The 26583-nt window shown below is 39.7% G+C and overlaps 2 protein-coding genes across 2 annotated transcripts in view; one reads left to right on the top strand and one right to left on the bottom strand.

Moving 5' to 3' along the window:
* Positions 1 to 3224, top strand: part of igf2bp3 (insulin-like growth factor 2 mRNA binding protein 3) — a 48931-nt gene extending 45707 nt beyond the window's left edge. Inside the window, exon 15 of the mRNA XM_034161039.1 lies at positions 781 to 3224. Within this exon, the coding sequence (XP_034016930.1) occupies positions 781 to 882 (102 nt within the window). The 3' untranslated portion in view covers positions 883 to 3224. The remainder of the gene's footprint in view (positions 1 to 780) is intronic.
* Positions 3225 to 7261: 4037 nt separating this feature from the next.
* On the bottom strand, positions 7262 to 19125 carry gpnmb (glycoprotein (transmembrane) nmb). The gene is given in 13 exon segments (XM_034161038.1): positions 7262 to 7533; positions 9020 to 9110; positions 9196 to 9297; positions 9300 to 9415; positions 11100 to 11205; positions 11773 to 12006; positions 12123 to 12182; positions 14832 to 15158; positions 15965 to 16126; positions 16202 to 16375; positions 17539 to 17679; positions 17779 to 17934; positions 18900 to 19125. Coding segments are annotated over 13 exon segments (1884 nt in total). The 5' UTR covers positions 18961 to 19125; the 3' UTR covers positions 7262 to 7379.
* Positions 19126 to 26583: the final 7458 nt, after the last annotated feature.

The following is a 26583-nucleotide window of genomic DNA, read 5'->3' on the forward strand; positions in this document are numbered from 1 at the left end:
TACTTAACTGACCAGATCAGTATCCCAAAAGTTGAATTGACTTGATGCTATACTCTGAATAAAGTGTTTCTTTAATTTTTTTTTTTTTTTTTGAGCCATATATATATGTAGCAGTTGCCCTCTGCGTTGTGTTATGACTCCGCCCATTCGCTCCCCTCGGGACACGAACTCACAATCCTCGGCATGGGAGTCGGACTCTCTGACCAGAAGGCTAAAACCCAGGGCTCTGGCCTTGTGACCAGAGAATCCTTTTGAGCTGTTGGGAGTGAGATTTACTAATTACATCTGCACAGCGACACCTGCTGACCTCTGTTACATATATCTACTCCAAAAGGCCAATTGGATTTGGGGAAACGAGTCAAATCTTGGGGCCGCAATAACCTATTTCCTAATGGCCTCATTGTCCTCAAACTTGTTAGGTACGTGCATAAGAAGGCTTTTAAGGTCAAAATCACTGAAATGTACTTTGTTAAAGCCTGCTACAAAAAAGCGGTGCTTGTCAGTGGTACTCCTGTCAGGGTTTGCCCAGGGTGCCATGCTGGTGCTTGCTTGTTATTGGAGTTGTGGCAAAATATCAACCTGATACCTTGCGGAAAAACTGAGCTCCAGTTGTGGCGAGTGAACCGGCATGAACATTTGACATGGTGCAGCAAAAGAACTTTATTCATTTAGTGCCTCTACTTGTACCTTCATGTGAATGTCGTTGGGTCCTTCAAGACTCCTTGGTTTGTATTTTTTGGGCTTTATTCTGACCTTCAACATACATATTCTCATTTGTAGCTGGCCCAGAGGAAGATCCAGGAAATCCTGACCCAGGTGAGGAGGCAACAACAGCAGAAGCCCACATCAGGGTCCCAACCTCCAATGTCCCGCAGGAAGTGAAGATCCAGCGGACTTGTAGGAACGACAACCAAATCTGCCAGAAGATGAGGGCTGGACAGTCCAGGGGAAGACGAGGGGTCCTATTACTCATCTCAGGGGTCAAATCAAACATCCACCCCGACTCGTCTTACTTGATTGACTTAGTGTGGCTAAGAGACCCTCTGACTCCACCCTCCTGACCTCTCTGCATTTTTGGGAATGTACCAGAGGGCTCAAACGTCACCTGCTCTCACACGTACACCCCCCCGAGGCTGCTCGCCTCAAGGGTGTTTGTTTTTTTCTTTCTTCCCTCTTTTTACACTAGAAACAAAGAAGAAATAAGAACCGCCCCCTCCTGTCACCCTCCTCGGTTGTGTACTTCAAACCTGACAAGATGTTTTGACTTCCAAATTATTTCACACTTGATTTCAGTTTTTGGATTTGATTGAAGCTTTTTTTTTTTTCATGAGTTCTGTGTAAAGTAAAAGGCATTGCTATGGAGGTCCCGGTAGGACCGACGGGTTTATTTGGAGGGAGGGTTGGCTTAGAGTGGGTGGGGCCATGTTTAGGGGAAAGATTCTTGTTTGAGGACAGGACCCCTGAAACGGTGGATTATATGGGGCGTCCTGCCCTTGTAATGATAGTGGCATTTTATAAATTCGGATGCATTTTATAGAAAGACCTATATACATAGATGAATATTATATATTTAGAGGTAAGGGCAGCGCTATGACCCTACAGGAATCTGTAAATCTGCTGCTGCCCAGGAAAACCAATTTAATATGCATTTTACGCAACTACCTCAGGATCTAGTACCTCAGAAAAAAGATTATATATGAAAAGTTTTTGTTTTTTATTTTGCTTTTGTGGTATTTTGTATACTTTATAAAGCTGATAGTCTTTAAACATTTTTATTTTTTTAAGAAAATTTAAAATTTGCTCAGCTGCCAACTGACCCCGCCTTCAACTCTTGGTGCTTTTTGGTGGCGTTTTGTACATGTGTATGTGTGACTTAAAGATGACCCTGTACATAAAGTCTGTACATAGCGACCCCAGAGCACGAGTTGGCGCCTTCTCAGCTGGCGGCTGACGGGAGTATCAAGAAAATCGCCTCAGTTTTTCCCCTGAGGGTCCACCATCTTCTGAAAAGTACAAACTAACGAAGACGTGCAAATAATGCCAACCGTGCATAAATGCAGCAATGCCACTTAGTTTTGAGATTGACAGTTATTGGTACTTTGGTTTCTCGCATTTCCGTTTTTGCCTTCCTAGGAGGGCTGTGGTCGGTAGGGTGGACCGTTCCTCTGTAGCTACCCCCAACAGTTGCAAGAGCAAACATCATTCTCTTTGTTCCTATCTGCCACCTTCCTCGCAATGGCAACGCCCAACTAGGTTTGTTTTCAGAGCATGTTTTGTCAGTTAGGAGTGGCCCTAGTAGCCAGGCCATCAAGTCTAATGTTCACTGCATGGTGAGGGTAGGGGGAGTTACATTGATATGCATTATTTCTTTTTTTGTTGTTTTTTTCCCCTGTTTTGCTATAAGAAAATGATTTGGAGAGAAGAATCCCCATCTTTAAATTTTTCTTTTTTTGCGCAGGGAAAGATGAGTCAGAAAGGCACACAGTACTGAATGAACCTTGACTGGGGTGAGAAAAGAGGAAAGAAATCCAAAACTTAGACAACTTTTTAACTTTTTCTTTTCGTGCAGAATGTAAATGTCGATTGTGGTAAAAGTGCTCGAAGTGTATCCATGCTTCCGCGGAACGCCATCTACCATCAGCTAAGGGGCTGGGCAGGGTTTGTGGTGGCACCAGGACACTGCCGCCCTGGCTCCTTCCCCCCCACCCCACTGAGCGCCGGCACGCCCGATACCTCAATCCTTCAGAATACTCTAGTACACGGGCGCGCCATCCTAACACCACACTTAACTGAGGGGCACAAGTGATGCTTAAAAGTCCTCCTGCTTCCCTCTTAACAACCCATCCCCCCTCCTCCTCCCCCCACCGCAACTTCCCGCAGTTTGTTTTGATCTACCTCTTTAGATGCATATTTGAAGTAGAGGCATTCTTCTATTTGGTAGTTAAACCCTTTACGGCTGTGGCTTTTTTTTTTCCTCTTCAGATTTGAATGAGAACTTAAATCATGTTTGAAAGTGATCAAATTTTTCTTTGCCAGCATTTTTTCTCTCTCTCTCCCCATTCTTTTTTTTTTATATATATATACTTAAGCTTAAATGAAATCCTCAAGTGATAACTTTCTGTTTTTGGTGGTGTGGCTTACATGTATTTGAACTATTGTTTAGGTTTTTGTGGGGGGGAAGGTCATATTACACTTAAATTTTCTTTAAGTAGATGAAACTTAAATACAGCTTTTTTTTTTTTTCTTTTTTTTTTTTAAGGGCCTGCTTTTCTTATCAGACTTGTAAAGCTACAAATTTCATACAAGTCCTGCCTTTATTTCCTTTTTTGTTTCCTCTCACAAAGGCTACACTTGCTGATTTGGTAGCTATATTCTTCTGTTTAGTATTTCTTGGCTGTGTAATGTGGAACATCTCGGCATGGGACAGATGAGGGTCTGGGTCTTGACTTTTTTCTTTCTTGAAAAGTGATGTAACGGCGGCATGATATTCCCTCCTCTCTCGCTGCAACCATGCTTGTGCCCCTTCACCTCCTCACACAGCTCCACTTATCAAATGCCTCTGAATAAACAAAATGGACAAAACTCAGCTGGATGTTTGTTTCGTTTTGTCTACACCTTTTAGTATTAGCTATGATCTGTGATGTCAGTTTTTTTTTTTTTTTTTTTTTGTAGTGTTGAGATAATCCTTTAATAGTTCCACGATGTGGAAATTTCCAATCTTGGAGCACCACAGGGACCATCACAGGACAACAGTGCAAGTATGCAAAAATAAGATGGAAGAAAAATGTCCAAAATACAGAAGTAAAGTTCTGTGTGGAATAATGTATACAAGCAGAAAGAATGTTTTGTAATATTCCACAAGTGTGAAAGTATTAAATGACTGATTTGAGTGGTCTACAAGGAACAGTGCTGGTTGTGGTGTCTAACAGCAGCAGGAAGGAAGGACCTGCGGTATCGCTTCTTCATGCACTTTGGGTGGAGCAGCCTGTCTCTAAAGTTGCTTTCTAGTGCAGTCAGGGTGTCGCACGTGGGGTGGGAGGTGTTCTCCAGCAGGGATGACGGCTTAGCAATCCTCCTTTTCTCCCACCTCCTGCACTGAGTCCAGGGGATGTCCAGGACAGAGCTGAGAAGGGATAAAGTTACACAACTTGGTTTGCAAAAACTTCAATTTCACTGTGCAAATGGTTGCTTCACTCTAAAGCAGGGGTGGGCAACTTTTTCCAGAAAGGGCAAGAGGGTGCAGGTTTCTTTGCAGCCACTGACTCCACCAGGTGATTTCACTGATTATCACTTTGAGCAGATGGAATCAGTTAATCAGTGAAATCACCTGGTGGAGTCAGTGGCTGCAAAGAAAACCTGCACCCTCTTGGCCCTTTCTGGAAAAAGTTGCCCACCCCTGCGCTAAAGTCTGCATTGTAATGTTCTACAGCGTACTAAATCTCTACTGTCTCAAAGCATCAATGGAAGCCAACCAGTGACATCGATAAAGATCTGGTGATACGGCTATTAATTAATTTTCTATACCAGCTTACTTTTGGGTTACGAGGGGTGGGGCTGGAGTCTATGCCAGTAGTCATAGGGCATGAGCCTGGGTATACCCTGGACAGGACCCCAGTCTATTGCAGGACCACATACAAATTCACACCTGCAGTCAATTTAAAGCATCCAATTCACCTAAACTGCATGTCTGAGGAAGCTGGCGCAACCGGAGGGAAACGATCCCAGAACCTTGTTTCTGTGAGGCATCAGTGCTAACCACTAAGGGATATTGTTGCATTGACAGGACGAGTTTGTCTGAAAGCCCAGTCAACGGGGTTAAGTGACGTTAGTGTTGATGTTGACGGCTAGCAGTTGACTGTTTCATTTCAACTACAGTTAGTGTTTTCATGCGGCCAGTTGTCAATTGTGATATGTTGCAGTAACATCTGGCGTAAATGACTGTGAATCACACCCAGCGGGAATGAGTCCTGTGTATGCTAAGGTTTTTATTTTGACACTCAACAGGCCCAACTATCTCTAGAGGGATGTATTGTAGCAATCTTATTTGGAACTTTAAATTGAAGAACTGGTCATGCTTGGGTCCGTGCTATCAATTGCTTCATAGATGGATTCTGTGGAAAGTCAGACTCCAGATTTGTTGGCAGATGCAATAATTGGCCATTGTTGTCTTGATGCAGGGCTCAAAAGTTTTGTTTTTTTTAAAATAAAAACTGTAGCCTTCTATATTGCATATGGTTCAAGGCTCTCCTGATGGAGTACAAACTGGTCAGTGCTTTACGCAACCAGAAAGATTTTGTTGAACTGCTACAAGATGACTGGGCAACTATTTGCAACCACATTTGGTCAATGTAGTTGGACCAAAATAACTCAGTTTTTGGTGGAAGTATGTACGATGCCCACCCCCCAAAAGTCTGTGGGTGTGTTTTTTGAAATCTTGACTGGTTTTGAGATTGACATTTGGTTCAAACACCTGAATCTATCAAAGTACTTGCAACACTGCAAATGGTGACATCTAGTAGACAGTGGCTCCCTCAACCAACAGTATTCCTTGGTTATCTGTTGCCAACAGTGGTTGCATAAGTACTATGATGTTTAGCAGTTACTCACCCACACACACACACACACACACACACACACACTCTCATCTTCAACAGCTTCGTCCAATTAAGGGTCACGGAGGGCTGGAGCCTATCCCAACAGTCATAGAGCGTGAGGCAGGGTACACCCTGGCATCCTGAATAACTGAAACAATACTTCACATGGTGATACAACCACCAAATCCAGCACAAATTCTCCTTAGACATTGCTCTTTTGAAAAAACCGACAGGCCACTTGAATTTTCAATAGGTGGCCACGTAGGGGTCAACTGAAGAATTACACAGGGGTTAAAATATAAAAATGCTCCAATCATATTGAAAACTATACCACATTATTTGTCTATCATAATGATTCCAAAAAGGTATAGTTTGGACTATCTATGACTGAATGTTATGGAGTTATGGGGTAAAAACCTTAAGAATGGTGACAAAGGTCAATTTCAGTTTGTACAGGGGTCAAAAATTAAAGTTGCTCCAATTTTAGTAAAAAATGGTGCAAATTGTTGATTGAGCTACTTGGATTAATAAATGGAATAGTTTTGACTGTGTTGAATGCTTGGTCTCTAAAGTAAAGGTCAAATAATGTTGACATCCATTGAATTCTATGATATGTGACATATGTTACCCTGTAGCATGATAACTAAGCATGATACATGGTGCAAACTATTCCTTTTTGAAACCCCATTAACTCAACCAATAATTTGCATCACCTTTGAACAAAATTGGAGCAACTCTAACTCTCTTTTACTCTATAGAATTCAGTCATACATAGTCCAAACTATACATTTTTGGAATCTTTACAATCAAACAAATAATGTGGTATAATTTTTAATATAACTGGAGCATTTTTATATTTTGACCCCTATGTAATTCTTTAATTGACCCCTACGTGGCCGCCTATTGAAAATTCAAGTGGCTCATCAGTTTTTTCAAAAGAGTAATATCTAAGGTGTACTTTTGCCAAATTTAGTGCTTGTATCACCATTTAAAGGATTCCTCTGTAACTATTCTGTTGTCTGCTGCACTATATAATCAAACAGATACACACCCACACACACACACCTATGGACAATTTAAAGTTCCCAATCCACCTAACCTGCGTGTCTATGGATGTGGGAGGAGCCCACACAAAAACGAGGAGAACACGCGAACTCCACACAGAAAGGCCACAGGTGGGAATCGAACCCATGACCTTCTCACTGTGAGACAACAGTGCTAACCACTAATCCAGCGTGCTGCCCCCAGTAAGTTTAATTGAAAGCAAATAAAAACTTGTCCGGAAAATCTACACTTGAAAGAGTTGTACAAACATGACCAACACTGATGTGGTTAGTTTACAGGCTTTACTGGAAGCCTCAGCTTTCCAAGTATCACAAATTCATTCAACTGAGAACATGTACGTCATTAAATGAACATAAAATATTTGTGGATTCTTGCAACAGCAACATGACACACAAGCATTAAATTTATACATACCACAAAAAGTTATTGGTTTAGTATTAACATTTACTGCAACCAACACTGCAAAATAACTAAATCATGTTTTGCCAAAGCAATAACAGGTTATTGCTGAAGTAAGATTTCCTGCAATATCTGCTGCAGGAATATTGCAGTATCAATAACATAAACAAACAACTAAATTATGTCAAATGAGACAGTTTAGCTTACTGATATTTCTCTTTGCACATTGACAATACGGTTATTTTGCCTCATCAGTGAGAGATTCTGCATCATGATTGTACTGCAAAAAGCTTTGAAGTCGCTGTAGATACCACAGAGAGACTACAGGGGGCGTATCTCAGTCAGCAGGTGGTGTCTTTCCTCGCTGCAGCGGAAGAGGGCGCCCTTCAGGCGGCCCATGCGACCTCTGATCCTAGAGTTGCTGCAGACATCCTCCACCAGTGAGCCACCAATGGGTCGGTAGGTCTTGTTATGCCTGAGAGAGACAGATGTAAGAAAGAACGAGATATAATATTCCCTGTGGTGGGTGTCATCATCTGTTCAAGCCATCTTGTATAAGGAATAACTCAAAAACAATAAATGCTTCTGGCTTGTATTTCACCAAAATAAAGGAGCACATAATGAGGATGAAGTGATTAGAGTCTGGTTAAAGGTCAGGCACCAGGTCAATTGATAAAGCACCTTTGGTTTGCCTATGTAACATCCCCTACACATCTGCCACCTGCTGGATGATAAGTGGGTCTTGAATGAATTTTGGAAAAATTGCAGACAGGTGTGGTTAAATTGCATATTTTATCTGCCACCTGCAGAGCAATGGGCATGTGTGCGCATCAGTATACTCCGCCGACCGGCACTCACTTTGAAGTCTGTGTCAGATAACAAATTAAGCTAGCAAATGTGGGGAGAAACAAGATGGCTGTTATGTAGGGAACTACAGAATGAAATACAAAACAGAATTGCATAGTCAAAAAAATGGATAGAATGTGTGGCTGGGGATCATGACAAAACTTTTTGTTGCTACTGCAACAATTGGGCAACGCAGTCTCGTTTGAGGGGGACACTAAATGTGACCTTTATGCAAACTGAAAACATTGTTCTGGAACTTTTCAAACGTTTGTGACACTCATGTTTCAGAATATTGTTCCAGAGTCTGTATCAAAAGAAAGACATCATGCATTGTGCTTTTGGGGCCTCATTATGTCACTCTTCCAGCTGATTTGCACCCTCTGGTGTTGAAATGTAATGCAAATTAAGTAAATGGCATTGCCAGTGGTTCGCAGGTAGAAAATTACAGTGGTGCAAACAAGTGCAAACCAAATTTACAAGTTATAAAACAAATTTACAACTTACAAAACAAAATTACAGTTGAAAAACACTTTTACAAAAGTAAAAACAAATATACAAGTTTTTAGAAAGACATTTACAAAAGTGTAAATACATTTAATTGTTAGAAAACAAATTTACAAAAGTAAAAACAAATGTACAACTTAGAAGACAAAATTACAAGTTGAGAAACATGTTTACAAAAGTACAAACAAATTTACAAGTTAGAAAACAAAAGTAAAAAAGTACAAGCAATGTTAGTAAAAAATGCACAAGTTGAGAAAGATACAAGACAAAGAAAGAGACAAATTTACAAAAGTATAAGGTTACATTTGGATAACAAAATTGTAAAGGTAAAAATAAATTTACATTTATAAAAGAAATTGACCCAATGGAAAATACATTTCCAAAGGTAAAAACAAATTAATATTTAGCAAAAAATAAATAAATAAATGAATTAATAAAAATAAAAAATAAAAAAAATCTTTTGTATTTTTATTTTGCAACATAAATTTGGTTTGCACTTCAATGCCACTGATGAAAAGGTCCAGGGGATTGATAAGGGCAGAAAGTGTTAAAACAGAGGCAACTGATTGGTTGGTGACAGTCGCATTGCGCGTCGGTGTAAAGCCTCTTACCTGTAAACCAGGTAGGAAATTAACACAAACAGCGTCACGAGCACAACAGTTGAAGTGAGGACAACCTTGGCAGTGTGAGGACTGTTGGACACTGCAATGGACAGAAGATGACATTCTGTCCACCGTCTATGAAGCTGTGATTAAAACAGACATTTGATTTGTGCTGTGTAACCAACCAGGTGCATTCTGGGACTTGCTAATGGTGACACTGGTGCTGGCCAGGGACAGGCTGCCAGAGTCCTCCAGGGTGATGTTGACACAGTAGGTGCCGGGTTCCAAAAGGTTCTGTTCAGATGCACCACACACTCCAACGATGGCGGCATGTCATCGCACATAAAGTCACGCACCCGTGTGCAGCTCGGGTCTGACACGATCACACATGCTGAAGTCGGGGTACTGAGGACGACAAAAGAAATGAAAAGAAGCAGACGAGTCCTTTACTGAATCCGTCTGAACTCAAAATGTGGTGGACACTCTCTAGCTAACACCTAATTAGCAAGGCTAACGTTTTTGTTAGCAGATTAGCTTTACAGCGAACTTGGTAACCATTAGCGAACAAATTAGTTCACTGAATTGAATTCTGCTAACAACAGCTACTGTTGTTTAAAACAAAATTTTATGGTCAAAAATGTTTGTAAACCCTAAAATCATGTTTGTTCTTGTTGGAACTTATGTGTTCATTTAATGATGTACATTTTGATCATCATCTGATCTTGGCATGCTAATCCTTTTTAGGAACCTCCATGTTTACGCTACAGTACCTTAAATTTTCAGCTCTTTAAGTCTGCTTTAAAGCCAAAAAATGTAACAAAATGATTTGAATAAAATCTGGAATATTTTTTAAACCTTGTGAAATAGAGATCTCCGCCCAACACGGTCAACAAAAACTCAAGAAATAATGCCTGGATCCCAATAAAAAAATTAATTTGAAAAAAGTCACAAATATTTCATGTAGTAGTATCAGTGACCACTATGATTTGGAGCAGATTTATTTATTTATTTATTTTTAGTTTAGTTTATATAGTGCTAAATCACAACAAAAGCTGCCTCAAAGTGCTTCACACATGTTAGGTCTAACCTTATCAACCCCTAGAGCAAGCACACAGGCGACAGTGGTAAGGAAAAACTTCCTCTGATGATATTAAGGAAGAAACCTCAAGCAGACCAAACTCAAAGAGGTGACCCACTGCTTAGGCCATTCTACCAAAAAGGTCTACAATACAGAACACAACACAACGACAATTGATGAGAGTCCTTGCAGGCATCCAATCCACCACCATGGGGGTGGGGGGGTGGGGGTGGGGGGTCCCCTGTATGTGTGACCATGTGCACACAAAATAACTCGAAGTATTTTGTTTGTATTTGGACCAACCATCATGGAATGATTTGCATCATTTCTAAACCTATGATTATTATTAAACAACAATATGAAGTCTTATATTATTTCATTTTTATTGGGCATATGACCTTTAGCCTTATAGGATAAGTAGGTCTTAGTGTATATTGGTCCTGCAGGGCTCGTGCCTATCCCCAGACACTGAACAGTGAGAGTTTACATCTCCTCCTGGATAGGACACCAGCCCATCACAGGTTACTTCTCCAGCCAAAGACCAGTACCCATTTACAGATGAGTCTACTGAGTTCATGAAGATGAAGTGAACGCAAGGACACAAATAAGGTAGAATGGCTGAGAACCAAATCCAGGTCAACATGACCAACTCCTTCTCCTTATCCCACTGAGGTACCTGCTCTATAATTTTAATATATATATAAAAAATATACAACAACAACAGCCTGGATCTTGATCCAATCTAATGGGTTCTTTCAAGGCTTCTGACCCACTCCCCTGCCCAGTTTCATGAAGATCACTTCAACACAGTTTGACTGATCCGAGGAAATGCACAAGGAATTGAACAAACTATTTTTAACCAAAAAACACACAATGAATAATTTCAAATCAAATTTTCTGTGATATTATGATATCAGAACTCATGCCGCTGCATTTGTGAAAATCCTTTGTGTTCTATTAATTGAAGTCTACATCGACAGACCTGATGGACTTATTGAATCACACACTCACCTGCCTCGACATTTCACCACAAAGCTGACATCAGAGTCGGTCACTTTTGCAGACGATATGCCCACAATCCGAATGTTTGGCTCATTCTTTGGCATGTGTTTGGGTTCTGTGGAGAACACATCAATGCATTTGATTTATTATTTTTCAATTATTAATTTGTCAAGGATGAAGCAGATGTTTATCTCTGGGTCCAGCCTGTCTTTAGAATTTGTTTCTGGGTCAAAACCAAATGATGACTCCTGGTTTTCATGAAAATAAAGATTAGAAAGCAATAATTCGTGTTTTAATGTGGCATGACTGTACCCAAAAAGCAACTATTCAACACAAATGTGATATGATTATGATTTTTGTAAAGAATCTATATTCCAAAAAAAAACATTTTTAATGAATATTAATCACTGACAGAAAGCGTTACTTACAAAATTTTCAACATTTGAGTCTATGCCTTTGCTATAATTTTGTATAGTAGGAAATTGACGTTTTAGTTTTTAATATTTTTAGATAATGCACATAATGACATGTAAAATAAAAACAAACTCAGTTGGGATTATTCACATTGATTAATAAAAAAGACAAAACATTTTCATATGTGTTTTCCGAAAGGACAGTTATAATTAATGATTAAAAAAAAGTCATTTGATGTCCTTTTGTACACTAACTGCACTCCACCTACCGATCACGGTGATGTTACCCACGAAGGTCCCGTATGCATAGCGGAAGCACTCTTTGCTGTTGACCCGGCGGCGGACATGGAACAGAGACAGGGTCGTGGGCTCAAACTCCGGGGTCGTGGGCTCAAACTCCGGTGTCATAAATGAAAAAGTAGAGGGCAGGGGCTCTGTAGTGGGGTCGCCTGTGGTGACAAATCCACTGGAGGAGGTAAAAGTCTCGCTGGTAGTTGGTGGCACTGAAACAGGAAACAGTGACACCTAAGATATGGACTCAGTGGACGAGGACGTGCATATGTGGAGGCATAAAAGGCCGTATTTGTTGTTCCTTTATGTTGGAGCTGTGACAGTTTACCAGGTGTGGTCTCTGTCTTCACAGTTACAGTGTGAGTACCAGGTGAAGGTGTGGGAGCCTCTGGAGGAAGAGCCACAGGGAGAATTATATGACAGTCACACACTTGTCGTTTTGGGTGTTACACCTCACTGACTGCAGAGGTTAGAATACAGGATCAGACATCCAGAGACCTGATCAAGGTTTTCATAAAGAACTGATCTCCACCTCTAAATCATGTTCAGTAGTGCAGCAGATAAGAGAATATTTAGAGTGGAATCCTGCAAATGGTGATACGAGCGTCAAATGCAGCACAAATACACCTTAGACATTCCTTTTTTAAAAAAACGATTGGCCACTTGAATTTTCAATTGAAATGTCAATTGAAGAATTAAACGGGGGTCAAAATTAAAAGCTGGTCCAATTATATACACCACATTATTTGTCTGATTACAAAGATTCCAAAAAGGTATAGTTTGGCCTCTCTGTGACTGAATGTTATGGAGTTATGGGGTAAAAACAGCAAGAATGGTGACCTTTACTTTAGAGACCAAGCACAGTCAAAACTATTATATTAGGTCAACCAGTAATTTTGCATCACTTTTACCAAAATTGGAGCAATTTTAACTTTTGACCCCTGTACAAACTGAAACTGACCTTTGTCACCATTCTTGCTGTTTTTACCCCATAACATTCAGTCACAGAGAGGCCAAACTATACCTTTTTGGAAGCTTTATGATCAGACAAGTAATGTGGTGTAGTTTTCAATATAATTGGACCATCTTTTAATTTTGACCCCTGTGTAATTCTTCAATTGAGCCCTACCTGGCTGCCTATTGAAAATTCAATTGGCCAGTTGTTTTTTAAAAAAAAAGTAATATCTAAGGTGTATTTGTGCTGAATTTAATGCTTGTATCACCATCTGAAGGATTGTTTCAGTTATCTGCTACACTACAAGTCTTTCTGAATTTCAAAGTTAACACCCATTCCAAAATATTCTAGGTGCAAGGTTGGGTAGGATTACTTTGAAAGAACATGTGGATTACATGTACGTATGTACATACATTTGGATTACTTGTAATCTGATTACTTTTGAATTACATTTCAAAGTAATCCTACCCAACCCTGTCTAGGTGGTAGTAGAATCAAGGCTTTTGGGATCCTTGAATCAAATGAAGCTTCAAAAAACAATTAAATGTGTCAAAAGGGTTGACACAGTAATGAAACAGTTATTTTGTTCACTGTTTCAAATACTCAAAATAATAAAAGATTTTTTTTCTGACCGTGATAGTTTCAAACGTCTAGAAACAGTAAATGAACCAGTTGTTCTTCCTTCACAAAAATATATTTTTTCTGATAGGCACAATTAAATGACTTCAGAAAATGATTCACTTTTCAGATTCTTAAATCATCAAGTGAAGGATGATTCAGAAAAATACTGTTTCAAAACAAACACTAAATTAAAGAACTGCCACAGAAAAGGGCACAACAGTAAATTAAAGACTTGCTTAAGGGAATAAGTCAGTGTTTCAAAATACTTGAAATTTCATTGACTGTTTCAAAATGCCATAAACTGTAAATGAAGTTGCTTCACAAATGATTGACTTTTCTGAAATTCACAAAGCAATGCCTTTACAAAATTATTCAGTTTTGAGATGCTCAAAAATCATGTGACGCATGATTCAGAAATATATTGTTTAAAAACTCAAACAATAAATGAAAATAGTGTCAGGAAATGATTCACAGTTTCTAAATATTCAAAGCAGTAATTGAAATGCTTGTTTGAGGCAATTATTCATTGGTTCAAATGAATCAGCTGCTTCACAAAAATATTCACTTTTCTGAAAGGCTTAAAGCAATGACTTCAGAAAATTGTTTTGTTTTCGAGATGCTCAATACATAAAATTATATATGAGTCAGAAAAACAAATGTCTTAAAACTCAAATACTAACTGAAACAAATGCTCAGAAAAATTGAGTCACTGTTTGGGGAAGGGTAAATGAAACACTTGCATAAGGTATTCAGTGTTTCAAAATGTTTGAAACATTAGTGATTCAGTTTCAAAATACCAAAACTAGCAAATGAACCAAATTACTCAAATTACTTTGAAAAGGCTTGAAACAGTAAAATAAAGTTTCTTCAGACAACAATTGTTTCAAAATGCAAGAAACTAAGTGAACTAATTGCTTCACCAGAATATTCAGTTTTCCAAACTGATTAAAGCAATTATGTCAGAACTTTTCCTTCTGATATGCTCAAAACACAGTTGTCTCAACACTGAATGAAATAATTGCTTCTAAAAATCAGTAACTATGACAAAATACTCAAAATAAAAATTAAATAATAGACAATTAATCAGTTACAAAACACTATTTTAAAAAACCTGCTTCAGGCTTCACTTTTATACTAAAATAACTGAAGCAATTTGGGATTCTGAGATGTTCAAAACATTAAATAAGACAACCTTCACAAAATTCATCATTGTTTCAAAACTTGAAAACTAAATGAAACAATTGCTTGAGAAAATTATTCATTGTTTCAGAATGCTCAAACCACCTCGTGAAACATTTTGTTTCACGAGGTGGTTTGAATGACCTTAATGGCAACATGTATATTGGACCATACACAGTAAAATCACCAGTGTAAATCTAACACTGACAGAGGACCATATGTACACTGGCAGTGTTAATTTAACACTGGTGATTTTACTGTGTAGAGAATGATCTGTGGTACCTGTAGTTGGCATTGATGTAGAGCTCTTTGGTTTCAGGGTTGTGACATGAGGTGGGCATTCAATACGGAATGCCGCCTCCACCACCAGCTTCACACTGATGTTGCCCAACATCTTGTAGGCATGAGTGACCACGTCGTGATGTGTTACCAGCCGGTTGCCATCTCTGAAGTCCCAGATGTAGTCGACGTAGGCGGCAGATGTTTTGAGGTAGTTGCTCGGGTCGTGGACCTGGACTTTGAAGACTATGTCCTCTCCACGGAGGAAGACGTTGTCTGACTGGTTGACTGCAGCCTTCTGGAATACAGTGACTGCCACTGGGATCTTATCTAACAGAGCGTATATGCAATAAAAAAAAAAAAATTTAAGAACGTTTCATTTTCCACTGTATTTGATGCGTCTGTTTTTTTTTTTTTTTTTTCGACTCAGCGCTTTGTGCAAGGATTAATGTCAAAAGATTATTCGACTAATTGAGTTTAGTTGAATAAACAAGATTAGGGGAGGTGATGGTCTAGTGGTTAAAGCGTTGGGCTTGAGAACAGACAATCCTTGGTTCAAATCCCAGCCTGACTGGAAAATCACTAAGGGCACTTGAGCAAGTCCTTAATCCCCTAGTTGCTCCCGGTGTGTAGTGAGCACCTTGTATGGCAGCACCCTCACATCGGGGGAAATGTGAGGCATTATTGTAATCGCTTTGAGCATCTGATGTAGATGGAAAAGCGCCATTTAAATGCAGTCTGTTTACCAGCCGTTTCAGAATTTATTATTATTATTATTATTATTATTATTAAAAACAGGCAATCGTAAAATGTTTTTTCATAAAAAATAAGCATACGCATCCACTCAAGTGGTCTGAAACCCAGTTGTTGTACAGCTACTGCTGAGGTCATAGAAAACCATGTACATAAAAATCAGAGTTGTTTCTGTCATTCTAGTGCCCTAGAAGAATTCATGCCCAAAAAAGTTGGCACCCTAGGCCACCGCCTAAGTTGCCTATGCATTAAAATCTAGCACATTTCATGATAAAGGATAAAGCATTACACTGGCCATTAACTGCTGGTTTATGGGCCTCATTTAGCCCCCGGGCCATCAGATTGAACCCTTATTTGGACATGAAAAGAAAGTCCTTCTCCACCTGTGACGTAGAACACGTCGCTGTCAGTGGTTAACGGGCTGTACTTCCTGCGTTCACTCTTCCTGTAGACCATGACCTCCATGATCTCTGCACCCAGAGGGAGATCGGTGCTGTTAAGTGTCACACTGGAGGAGGAGCCATCACATGTCTCATAGTACTGACCTGAAGGAGAGAAGGATAAAGGATTCAAGTTTGACAGTTCTTTGGGTGCACATGAATGAACTTGTGCATCTGTACCCATTGTGTGCCACACGTAGACGTAGCTCTTGCGTCTCCAACTGTAGCTTTGAGGGAAGGGTTTCCCGTCAGGGAATACGTTGCATCTTTTCATATCTCTACACTTCCCAAACCCATAGTCATCCAGCCAGGATGTCCAGTTGTACACATAGCCAGATCGCACCTGCCCATTGGCTGCACACAGGAAATAAATGAATAAATAATGTTTTGTCAACTGAGAGAAAAGTGATGGAGTGACAGTTTCAGTTAAATGAAGCAATTGCTTTAAAACATAATTCATTTGAAATCAATTAAGTAGAAATGTATTTGCTTCAGATGAATGATTCTCTGTTTTGAAACACAAAATATAAAAACTTCATCTGAAAATGATTCATTGCTTTGAAACACTCATAACAGTGAATGAACCACGGCTTCAACAACATCCAGCCATTTGAAATGTTTCATATAGTAAAAAACTTTTATTATAAAAAAAAACCCAACTTGATAGCCAAAATGAAACAGTTTAAAAAATGATTCAGTGTTTCAAATATCTTTAAGCACTAAACAAAATATTTTCTAAAGTTATTGATTATAAATGCTTCCATCACACCAGACAATGATTCACCTTATTGAAATACTCAAAACAATAAATAAACTGTTTTGCAAAAACATCCATCTTTTTGAATGGTTTGATACAGTAAATTAATTCATTACTTCAAAATATATGAATGCTAAACTGAAAAAAGCTTAAAAAATTACTTACTGTTTCAAAAATGCTTTATGCACTAAATTAAAGAAGGGTTCTGAATGTGATACTTTGTTTATAAGTGATTCAAACACTTCAGATAGTGATTCACTGTTCTGAAATATTCCAAAACCTAAATGAACTAATTGCTTCATAGAACAATCAGATTACTGAAGTATGGAAACAGTAAATGTAATAAGAGTCAGCGTTCCAAAGCACTTAAAATAGTATGATGATAACGTCTGGTGGACAATGGAACACCACTCCCCAACCCTCCCCCCCCAAAAAAATAATAAATAAAAAATTCTAGCTCAGCCCCTGAAATCTACGTGAGGGAAGAGTTAATTATATTTTGGCAGTGATTCAGCTCCTTGACAAATAAATAAATAAATAAATAAATAAATAAATAAATAAATTATCTTTAATTCTGTTAACATTTTCAGAAGGTTTTCCTTTGATCTTTCCTTTATCACTCATGCTTTATGACATCACACAGATTCGATGGGTCTCTGAGGTCTGTGTTTGCTGCCTGGGATGGTGTTGTAGGTGTGATGCTGATTTGAGTGGATGTTGCCTGGATGTTTGACACCTCCTGATGCACCCGGCTCTGTACCGTCCTCACAGTGCTCGTCCCACACAAGGTCCCCGTTTTTGTCCTCCTTTTGACATGAAGGATACTCCAGCTTTGCAGTGAAGGAAATGCAAGAACCCTTGATAGCCGGACTGTCGTTGGTCAGATGGACCTTTGGTCTACCTGTGGATGTATGTATGTATGTATGTATGTTTCAGGTTAACATCTCCAAATATGGCTGCAAGAATTACCAGTGGCAGAGGAGAGACAGACTTTACTCACCTCTGTGGTGCATGAGCTCCTTTGGTTTTGGATTTAGTGGTGGGTAGAGGTAGTCATCCCATGGATTGGTGTCTGGATCCCAACCTGGGATTTTTGGAATTGGAAAAGGAAGCTTCCCTGGTGCTGAGTGTTTGTGGGGGAACATGTCACTGAATGCTGGAGAGACAGGAAGGAGACGAGAGTCAAAATATGTTTGAATTTGTATCATTGTCACGAAAATGAAGTGGTTTTCGTGACGGCATCATGAACCATAGATTAATTTACTTTTCGTGATGTCAACACGAAATGGTATGAGATTGGGTTGAATGAAACCTGTGTCTGTGGGGGAGGGGTGCTGCTCAGAGTCCCTTTACACATCTGTGCAATTCACCTTCTTTTTATTAGGGAAAAAAGTAGGAATTCAATTAGACTAAAGGCAATTTGACTTAAACAGGAGCTACAATTTCTCTGTTTGAAAGCATGGCAGTAAAAATGCACCATTAAAAACAAACAAACCAGGTCATCAAAGGCTCCTGATGGCCATTAAAGGCGCCATATATATGGCTTGTTTCAGAACAACCTGGTCTCAAGGCAAGTCGTGATTCAGCAGCACGAAATATACATTAATCTATTGGTTCGTGATATTGTGACGAAAAATTTCTTTCACCTGGTTATCAGAGGACGGGGAAGAGAATGAGATGTGCAGCCACATCTTCAAGCGAAGCTGGAGTGTGAGGAGCGGCAATATCAACAACGGTGTGGTGTTAAATTATACTGAAAGCTCATCCAACACCAATCACCCTGAACTACAACTGAAGTTTTAAGTGTAAAATAAATAAATAAATAAATAAATAAATTCCAGAATTGCAACTGCCTGTTTAGTTAACTCCAATTTTGTTTTGTGTTTTTTTTTTTAACACTTGGAATTCGGTGTTCATGGAAGAGTTAATTTTGTCAAGAGCGCGCATTACGCACGCCCTTAAATTAAACTCATGGGTTTCTGACATCAGCGCGATGCGTCACAGAAAAGTAATACTGTCAACACCGATTTATTATTGTTATTATTAATTATTATTATTTAAGCATTTAAAGAAGTTTTTTTTCTAAATTCCACTTACTAATTTTCAAGGTTCGATTCTCACCTTTGCGTCCATCAACCTGACAAACACAGCAGGCGAACAGAAAGAGATATAAAACTTCCATTTCTGGGAGCAAAAACAAGTTAACAATATATTTCACAAAATCCTTTTTTCTTTTCCCCTAAAATGTTTGTCTCCGCCGTCCGAGTCTGTTGCGCTCTGCGCGTCCGTGCCCGCTGTTTGTCCCGATGTGCAGTAATTGAATGAGCGCGCACAGACATGTGACGCGTCCTAACGAGACGCGTCTTTTCTTTCATTAGAGTCCTGCCACTGACGCGTACACGCGCTTTATGCGCACGTAAGCCATCCAGATCTTCATTTTGAAGAAGTTATAACAACTGCTCATTCAAAACAGTTTCTAACCCACATTTGCGGCATTGTTTTCTCTTTTAGTTTGGCGAATTTACGCGTTTAAAAAACCGGAATGATTGTTGTTTCTTAAAATTCTTTTGGGCTTTTTTTATTATTCGTTTTCCCTCCCATTTCAGTCTCAAAACGTGGAATAAATGGATGTAAATTTGTATAATAGTTCTTTCAAAAACGGGTTTGTTTTCATTTTTATTTTAAAATGAGAGGGGGAAATGATATACTTGAATTTAGTTGTTATTTTTTAACTTGTTACTTGTTTTCTCTGATTTTATTCTGAATGTCAAAGGGGGAGAAGCGGAATATTTGCTATTTTATAAACATCAACTAAACTATTCATATTGTGTTGCACTTGTTCTCCTTTTTGCTGTTTAATAAACCTACTAAATATTTCCTTTTTTCATTTGTTACTTGTTTTCCTGCATTTTTGTCTTAAAATAATAGAAAAAGCAGAATGATTGTTTTATAAACATCTACTATAAAATGAGATTACTTTTTGACTTGATTTTCTCTTATTTTAGTCTTGAAATAAAAGGATAGAAAGCAGAATAATTGTTGTTTTATGAACATCTATTAGAAATGTTTATACTTTTTGCATTTATTACTTATGTTTCTCTTATTTCTGTGTGAAAATAAGAGAAAGTTTGAATATTTGATTTTTCATCAATATTAAAATATTTCGACTTTAAAAAAATACTTTTAATATAATTTTAACACAAAAATTTGTCGCATTCTGTATCCAGTATAATCACCCCTTTTCAGTTGAAATTTGCTGAGTGAAGAGTTGAAACGCTTGAGAATCTTAAACATATTTAACAGTTTAATTCAGGGGATTTTCAGTCATTCCCACTGACAGGATGTGACACAAACAAATCTTATGATCGGTCCGTCTGCGTTTTTTTCAGTTATACATGTGACTGTCATTACTACCAGAGGGCTACCAAATAACGTTTCCTTCCTTAGATTTTAATACATTCCGTTTGAAAGTCATGGGGTTAGTTGTCTTTGATTGAGCAACAGAATAAAAACTGTCGTTTGTGTTCAAAACATTTGTGTGATCAGATCTTTCCTCTATAAATGTGAGAGAAACCAGGTAAAAGTCACGCACTGTTAATGATTTATGCAGTTGAAAACAAAAGAAGGTTCTGTTGTACTTGGAGAAAAGTTGAAAATCTCACTCATCCCGGTAAAAAAAAAAAAAAAACTTAAAACGATGTGACAACTTGCACCACCACATAATTGAAATTCGCACTTTTACTGTTTCTGCTGCATTGAAATAATTATAGAATAGAATAGAAAACTGGGTTGCTGCTATTGTCATTGTACGGGGGGGTTACAACGAAACTGGGGTGCTCCTACAGAGCTACTCTAAACATTTAGGGCAGTGATTTTGATATATATATATATATATATATATATATATATATATATATATATATATATATATATATATATATATATATACACACACCTCCATTATTTATAAGGTGGATATGCATGTTGAATTGGCACAGGTTTTACGCCGGATGCCCTTCCTGACGCAACTCCATATTACATGGAGAAATGTGCCAGGGGTGGGATTTGAACCGGTAACCTTCCGCACTGAAACCAAGTGCTCTAATCACCTGGCCACCACCCCTGGACATGTGTGTGTGTGTGTGTGTGTGTGTGTGTGTGTGTGTGTGTGTGTGTGTGTGTGTGTGTGTGTGTGTGTGTGTGTGTGTGTGTGTGTGTTTGCATAAAGTATTGTTGATAAAGTACAGATGATCAGGTGACAGAAATAATGATCTAAAGATGCTGTAATATTTGCCTTTTTTATTGCTCAATATGCACAAAGTGAAAAGTGCCTGTATATTATTATTATTATTATTGTTATTATTATTATTATTATTATTGTTATTATTATTATTATTATTATTATTAGTAGTAGTAGTAGTAGTAGTAGTAGTAGTAGTAGTAGTAGTAGTAGTAGTAGTGGAAGAATCATCATGATCATAGAACAAACTGTGAACTCATTTTGCTTATTTTCCAGTAGATGGCAGCATTTCTCCCTGTTGCTCCCTGTTAACGTGTGTTTCGTTTACAGGACTATGATAGAGGAAAAAGAAACAAACACACACACACACACACACACACACACACACACACACACACACACACACACAAAAACAAGACGGGCACATTACAACTGAACATTACGCAAAATGGCACATAAAATATTTTAAATGTTTGATGTGGGTTCTTTTTCTCTCTCTCTGTCTGTCTGACAACAAGCTTCCAGACGTCATAAACCAAAATATGAACGACCAACAACCAGAAATGCAGCTAATTAGTCTCCGCTTTTGTTCTGTTTGCGGCTCCTCGGTGCGTGCGTGTGCGCGCGCGCCCGTGCGTCCCGGGACTCGAGTTTCTGTCGTTTTGCTTTCTCATTTAACGGCGCTGGCTTCGAGTCGGAGAGCGGAATCCAGACACATTCCTGCAGAGGATGTGTGTGGGACTGGACTCTTTACCTCGTGTATGTGGGCGTGAGTGAGAATGTGCCGCCAGTGGAAACTTTATTCTCTGTGTGTTTTGGCTGCAGGATGGAACATATGGGAGTGTTCAGAGCAGCTCTGGAAATACACAAAGACCTTGTTTTTGTCGATCCTCTCTCATCTGCGTGCTCTCTTGACTCTTTCACCTCCTGCATCTCCTCTGGGTATCACCACAGTGATCAGAAGCCAGTGCGTCGTGTCATACTGAGCGCACGAGTCCTTACGCAGTGGGAAACACGTGTCTGAACGCGCACGCGGCTGAGAAATCTGTGACTGCAGACAAAGCAGCTTCAAAGGACGCACGGCCATTCAGAGTTCATCAGCTGCAAGGCAGCTGGATCTCCAGTTCCAATGGGGCCGTGGAGAAATGCTGCAGTGAGTTCAGGGCGATATCAGAGTTCGGTCAGAATCCCAAGTTTGCACATCCTTCTGGTACAGTCAAAGAAGTAGAAGTAGTGCAAAAGTCACATGAGGCTCTTTGATGTGCACGCCACAGTAAGTTGATGGATTTGCATGGACTGGTTGATGGGTATAAGGTCATGGAGTCCAACAAACTTGGGTGGTTTTGTCAGTTTTGAAAGGTTTACTGACCTTGACTTTGCAGAAGATGCTGTGTTCTTTGTGGAAGCAATGGGTGTCATGATCGCAACACTTGAGAAGTTGAGAGAGGAGTCGGACTGTCTAGATCCTGTTTAGGGCTACACTGTGGCAAAGATCTTTGCCTCCAATAGCAGCCAGAGCAGCACCAACTGGGCTGGTGTGGTCAAGATGATCCTTGACACAGACTCATCCAGCAATCCGCTGCAACCACCAAGACCAACACATCGCCATCCCTGTTGGTGCCACTGGAGATGAAGGGTGGCCAAGTGCATAGCCGTTGCAATCGTGATGCATCATGCACCTGAAACAAAATCCAGAGGAGGCTATCCATGGCAGAAACACTGGCTGGCACAAAGTGTTGAACTTGAAGAGAGACCACTTATCTCAGTTGTCAATCTGCAGGTGTTTTCGATCGAGACACATGTGGGAAGAGCCCAATGAAGCCACGAGATCGACGGACAGAGGTGTTTGGCGATGCCGATGCAGCTATCTTTGCTGGAGAATGGAGATTCAAGTCTTTAGGGTCCTGGTGCTTCTCAGCTGAATGTGTGGAACTTTAACTCTAAGCAGTGACAGAAGGTGATGATGAGATGTCTTTGGTACCATGTCTGTATGGAGGATCTTTTGTATTAAACAGACAACTGCTTTGAGAGAGATTCAGATGAGGAGTGTTACTTGTGTGTTATGAGAGAACACCAGCTCTATCTGGGTGGTTGCCATCCAGGACCAAATGTAGTTTTGTAGGATGGTAGATACAGCAACACATGGCACTGCTTCCAGATCTGACCTGACTGACCTTGCAAAAATATCAATAATGTGCTCCTCACTCTGTAATTGTTGGAGCTTTAGCTGTAAAACATCTTAAGAATCATGTCCAAGCAGGTGTGTTTATTCTAATATACTAGTTTATATCAATCCTGCGATAGTCGCAGATGTTAGCTTCGGTCAGTTTGTTTCGTAACATTAATGTCATACATGGTTCTTACCTATAAACAACACAGGTGTAGTCAATCAATCAATCAATTCAATCAATTTTATTTATATAGCGCCAAATCACAACAAACAGTTGCCCCATGGTGCTTTATATTGTAAGGCAAAACCATACAATAATTACGTAAAAACCCCAACGGTCAAAACGACCCCCTGTGAGCAAGCACTTGGCGACAGTGGGAAGGAAAAACTCCCTTTTAACAGGAAGAAACCTCCAGCAGAACTAGGCTCAGGGAGGGGCAGTCTTCTGCTGGGACTGGTTGGGGCTGAGGGAGAGAACCAGGAAAAAGACATGCTGTGGAGGGGAGCAGAGATCAGTCACTAATGATTAAATGCAGAGTGGTGCATACAGAGCAAAAAGAGAAAGAAACACTCAGTGCATCATGGGAACCCCCCAGCAGTCTAAGTCCTATAGCAGCATAACTAAGGATGGTTCAGGGTCACCTGATCCAGCCCTAACTATAAGCTTTAGCAAAAAGGAAAGTTTTAAGCCTAATCTTAAAAGTAGAGAGGGTGTCTGTCTCCCTGATCTGAATTGGGAGCTGGTTCCAGAGGAGAGGAGCCTGAAAGCTGGAGGCTCTGCCTCCCATTCTACTCTTACAAACCCTAGGAACTACAAGTAGCCTGCAGTCTGAGAGCGAAGCGCTCTATTGGGGTGATATGGTACTATGAGGTCCCTAAGATAAGATGGGACCTGATTATTCAAAACCTTATAAGTAAGAAGAAGAATTTTAAATTCTATTCTAGAATTAACAGGAAGCCAATGAAGAGAGGCCATTATGGGTGAGATATGCTCTCTCCTTCTAGTCCCCGTTAGCATGCAGCATTTTGAATTAACTGAAGGCTTTTCAGGGAACTTTTAGGACAACCTGATAATAATGAATTACAATAGTCCAGCCTAGAGGAAATAAATGCATGAATTAGTTTTTCAGCATCACTCTGAGACAAGACCTTTCTGATTTTAGAGATATTGCGTAAATGCAAAAAAGCAGTCCTACATATTTGTTTAATATGCGCATTGAATGACATATCCTGATCAAAAATGACTCCAAGATTTCTCACAGTATTACTAGAGGTCAGGGTAATGCCATCCAGAGTAAGGATCTGGTTAGACACCATGTTTCTAAGATTTGTGGGCCAAGTACAATAACTCAGTTTTATCTGAGTTTAAAGCAGGAAATTAGAGGTCATCCATTCTTTATGTCTGTAAGACAATCCTGCAGTTAGCTAACGGTGTGTGTCCTCGATCTTCATGGATAGATAAAGCTGGGTATCATCTGCGTAACAATGAAAATTTAAGCAATGCCGTCTAATAATACTGCCTAAGGGAAGCATGTATAAAGTGAATAAAATTGGTCCTAGCACAGAACCTTGTGGAAACTCCATAATAACCTTAGTCTGTGAAGAAGATTCCCCATTTACATGAACAAATTGTAAATCTATTAGATAATATGATTCAACCACTGCAGCGCAGTGCCTTTAATACCTATGGCATGCTCTAATCTCTGTAATATAATTTTATGGTCAACAGTATCAAAAGCAGCACTGAGGTCTAACAGAACAAGCACAGAGATGAGTCCACTGTCTGAGGCCATAAGAAGATCATTTGTAACCTCACTAATGCTGTTTCTGTACTATGATGAATTCTAAAACCTGACTGAAACTCTTCAAATAGACCATTCCTCTGCAGATGATCAGTTAGCTGTTTTACAACTACCCTTTCAAGTAGTGTAAAATATATCACTTAAATTGGCCAAGCAGGAAATAACACTTGTTTGCTATTCATCAAAAAAGCTAATATCCAGATAGGCGGGTCTGGGGTACCCCCCACCCCCACCCAATCACTTCCCTTTAAATTTTTTTTAAAAACCTATAGCCTTTTTCTTAAGCAATGTGGGAAACTATACTGACTCTCTAATCTTCATTTTTAAAAAGTATAAGTCCCTTCAGCATCTCCCTTATTTTTTTCACTCTGGGTCGCGAAAGCAGATCTGCACGTTGATTTGGCACAAGTCTTACAGCGGATGTCCTTCCTCATGCAACTCCACATTGGAGAATGGGTAGAGGTGGGGTTTGGAACTGGGAACCTTTCGCATGGGAAACCAGGGCACTTTGTTGTATGGCTGGGGGGCCTGGCTGCCTTTTTGTTTCTGTCTTTTGTTTTTCCTTCCAGGTGGCTTGCATTTGGGACTGAGTGGCTGTGTTGCTGAGGTTATCAGGACCTCACCCTGATCACCTGCGGCTTGTCAGGACTCAGGTGCATCTATATGGATTGGAACATGGTGGCATTTAAGACTGGAGTATACAGTGTGTATTTGCCAGAGACTCGACCTTGTGACCAGACGGGTGAGATCGTCGTCTCGGGAGCCATCTCATCATCAGTGGATGCAGAGAACGTCCAGAGTTTGATGCACGGTCTGTGAAAGAGGAGGGGGTGAGGTCTCACGCTCGTCAGCACACTTCCTGAGGTACGTTAGATTTTGTGACTAACATTTATACAGTCAGTAAATGTGGTGTCCCTCACACCTTTTTATATTGAGCTGTATGTTAGTCATGTATCGGCTTCCACTGCAGTGGAGTTTTGTGAACTGGATGTTCCATGCCTGCAGGTTGGGAAGCTGATTAGTAATCAAGCCAGGAAGTGTTTGCTGTTTGTACACCTTTAAGTGTTCTCTCTGTGTGTAGAGTGTGGACCTCACATAAGGTTCCTTCTTTCACAGACTCGGTTTGTTGCGGCCACCTGGGGGGTGTCGGCGGGGTCCTTGGGTCCGAACAGCTTCTGGCTCCGGACCGTTAGCGCTGCTGGGAGCGCACCACGCCAGACCGCACTTTCTTTGTTGTTTTTTGTATCACTGTTATGTATTAAATTCAGTTAGCCTTTGTACCGTGCTCTGCTTATTTCATACTGGGTCCTTCAAACGCTGGTCGGTTCTCCGAGCTGCGTCCGACACATAACACACTTAACCACTTGGCCACCTTGTTTTTAATAAACAATTTTTATTTTAAACACTGGAATCTTATCTACATGCAGCAGCGTTCATCAGTCGGTCTTTATTTATGCAAGACATTTCTTATATTTTATTGCACTTTTGGTTAGCAGCTGGGGGCAAGGGGGGCAACCCCCCCCCATCTAGATCCACTACTGGAAAAATGCAGGTTGAGTTTGGAGCTTTACAGCTTTTTTTAACCTGTGTATT

Source organism: Thalassophryne amazonica, chromosome 20, assembly GCF_902500255.1.
Source record: "Thalassophryne amazonica chromosome 20, fThaAma1.1, whole genome shotgun sequence".
Taxonomy (NCBI): Eukaryota; Metazoa; Chordata; class Actinopteri; order Batrachoidiformes; family Batrachoididae; genus Thalassophryne; species Thalassophryne amazonica.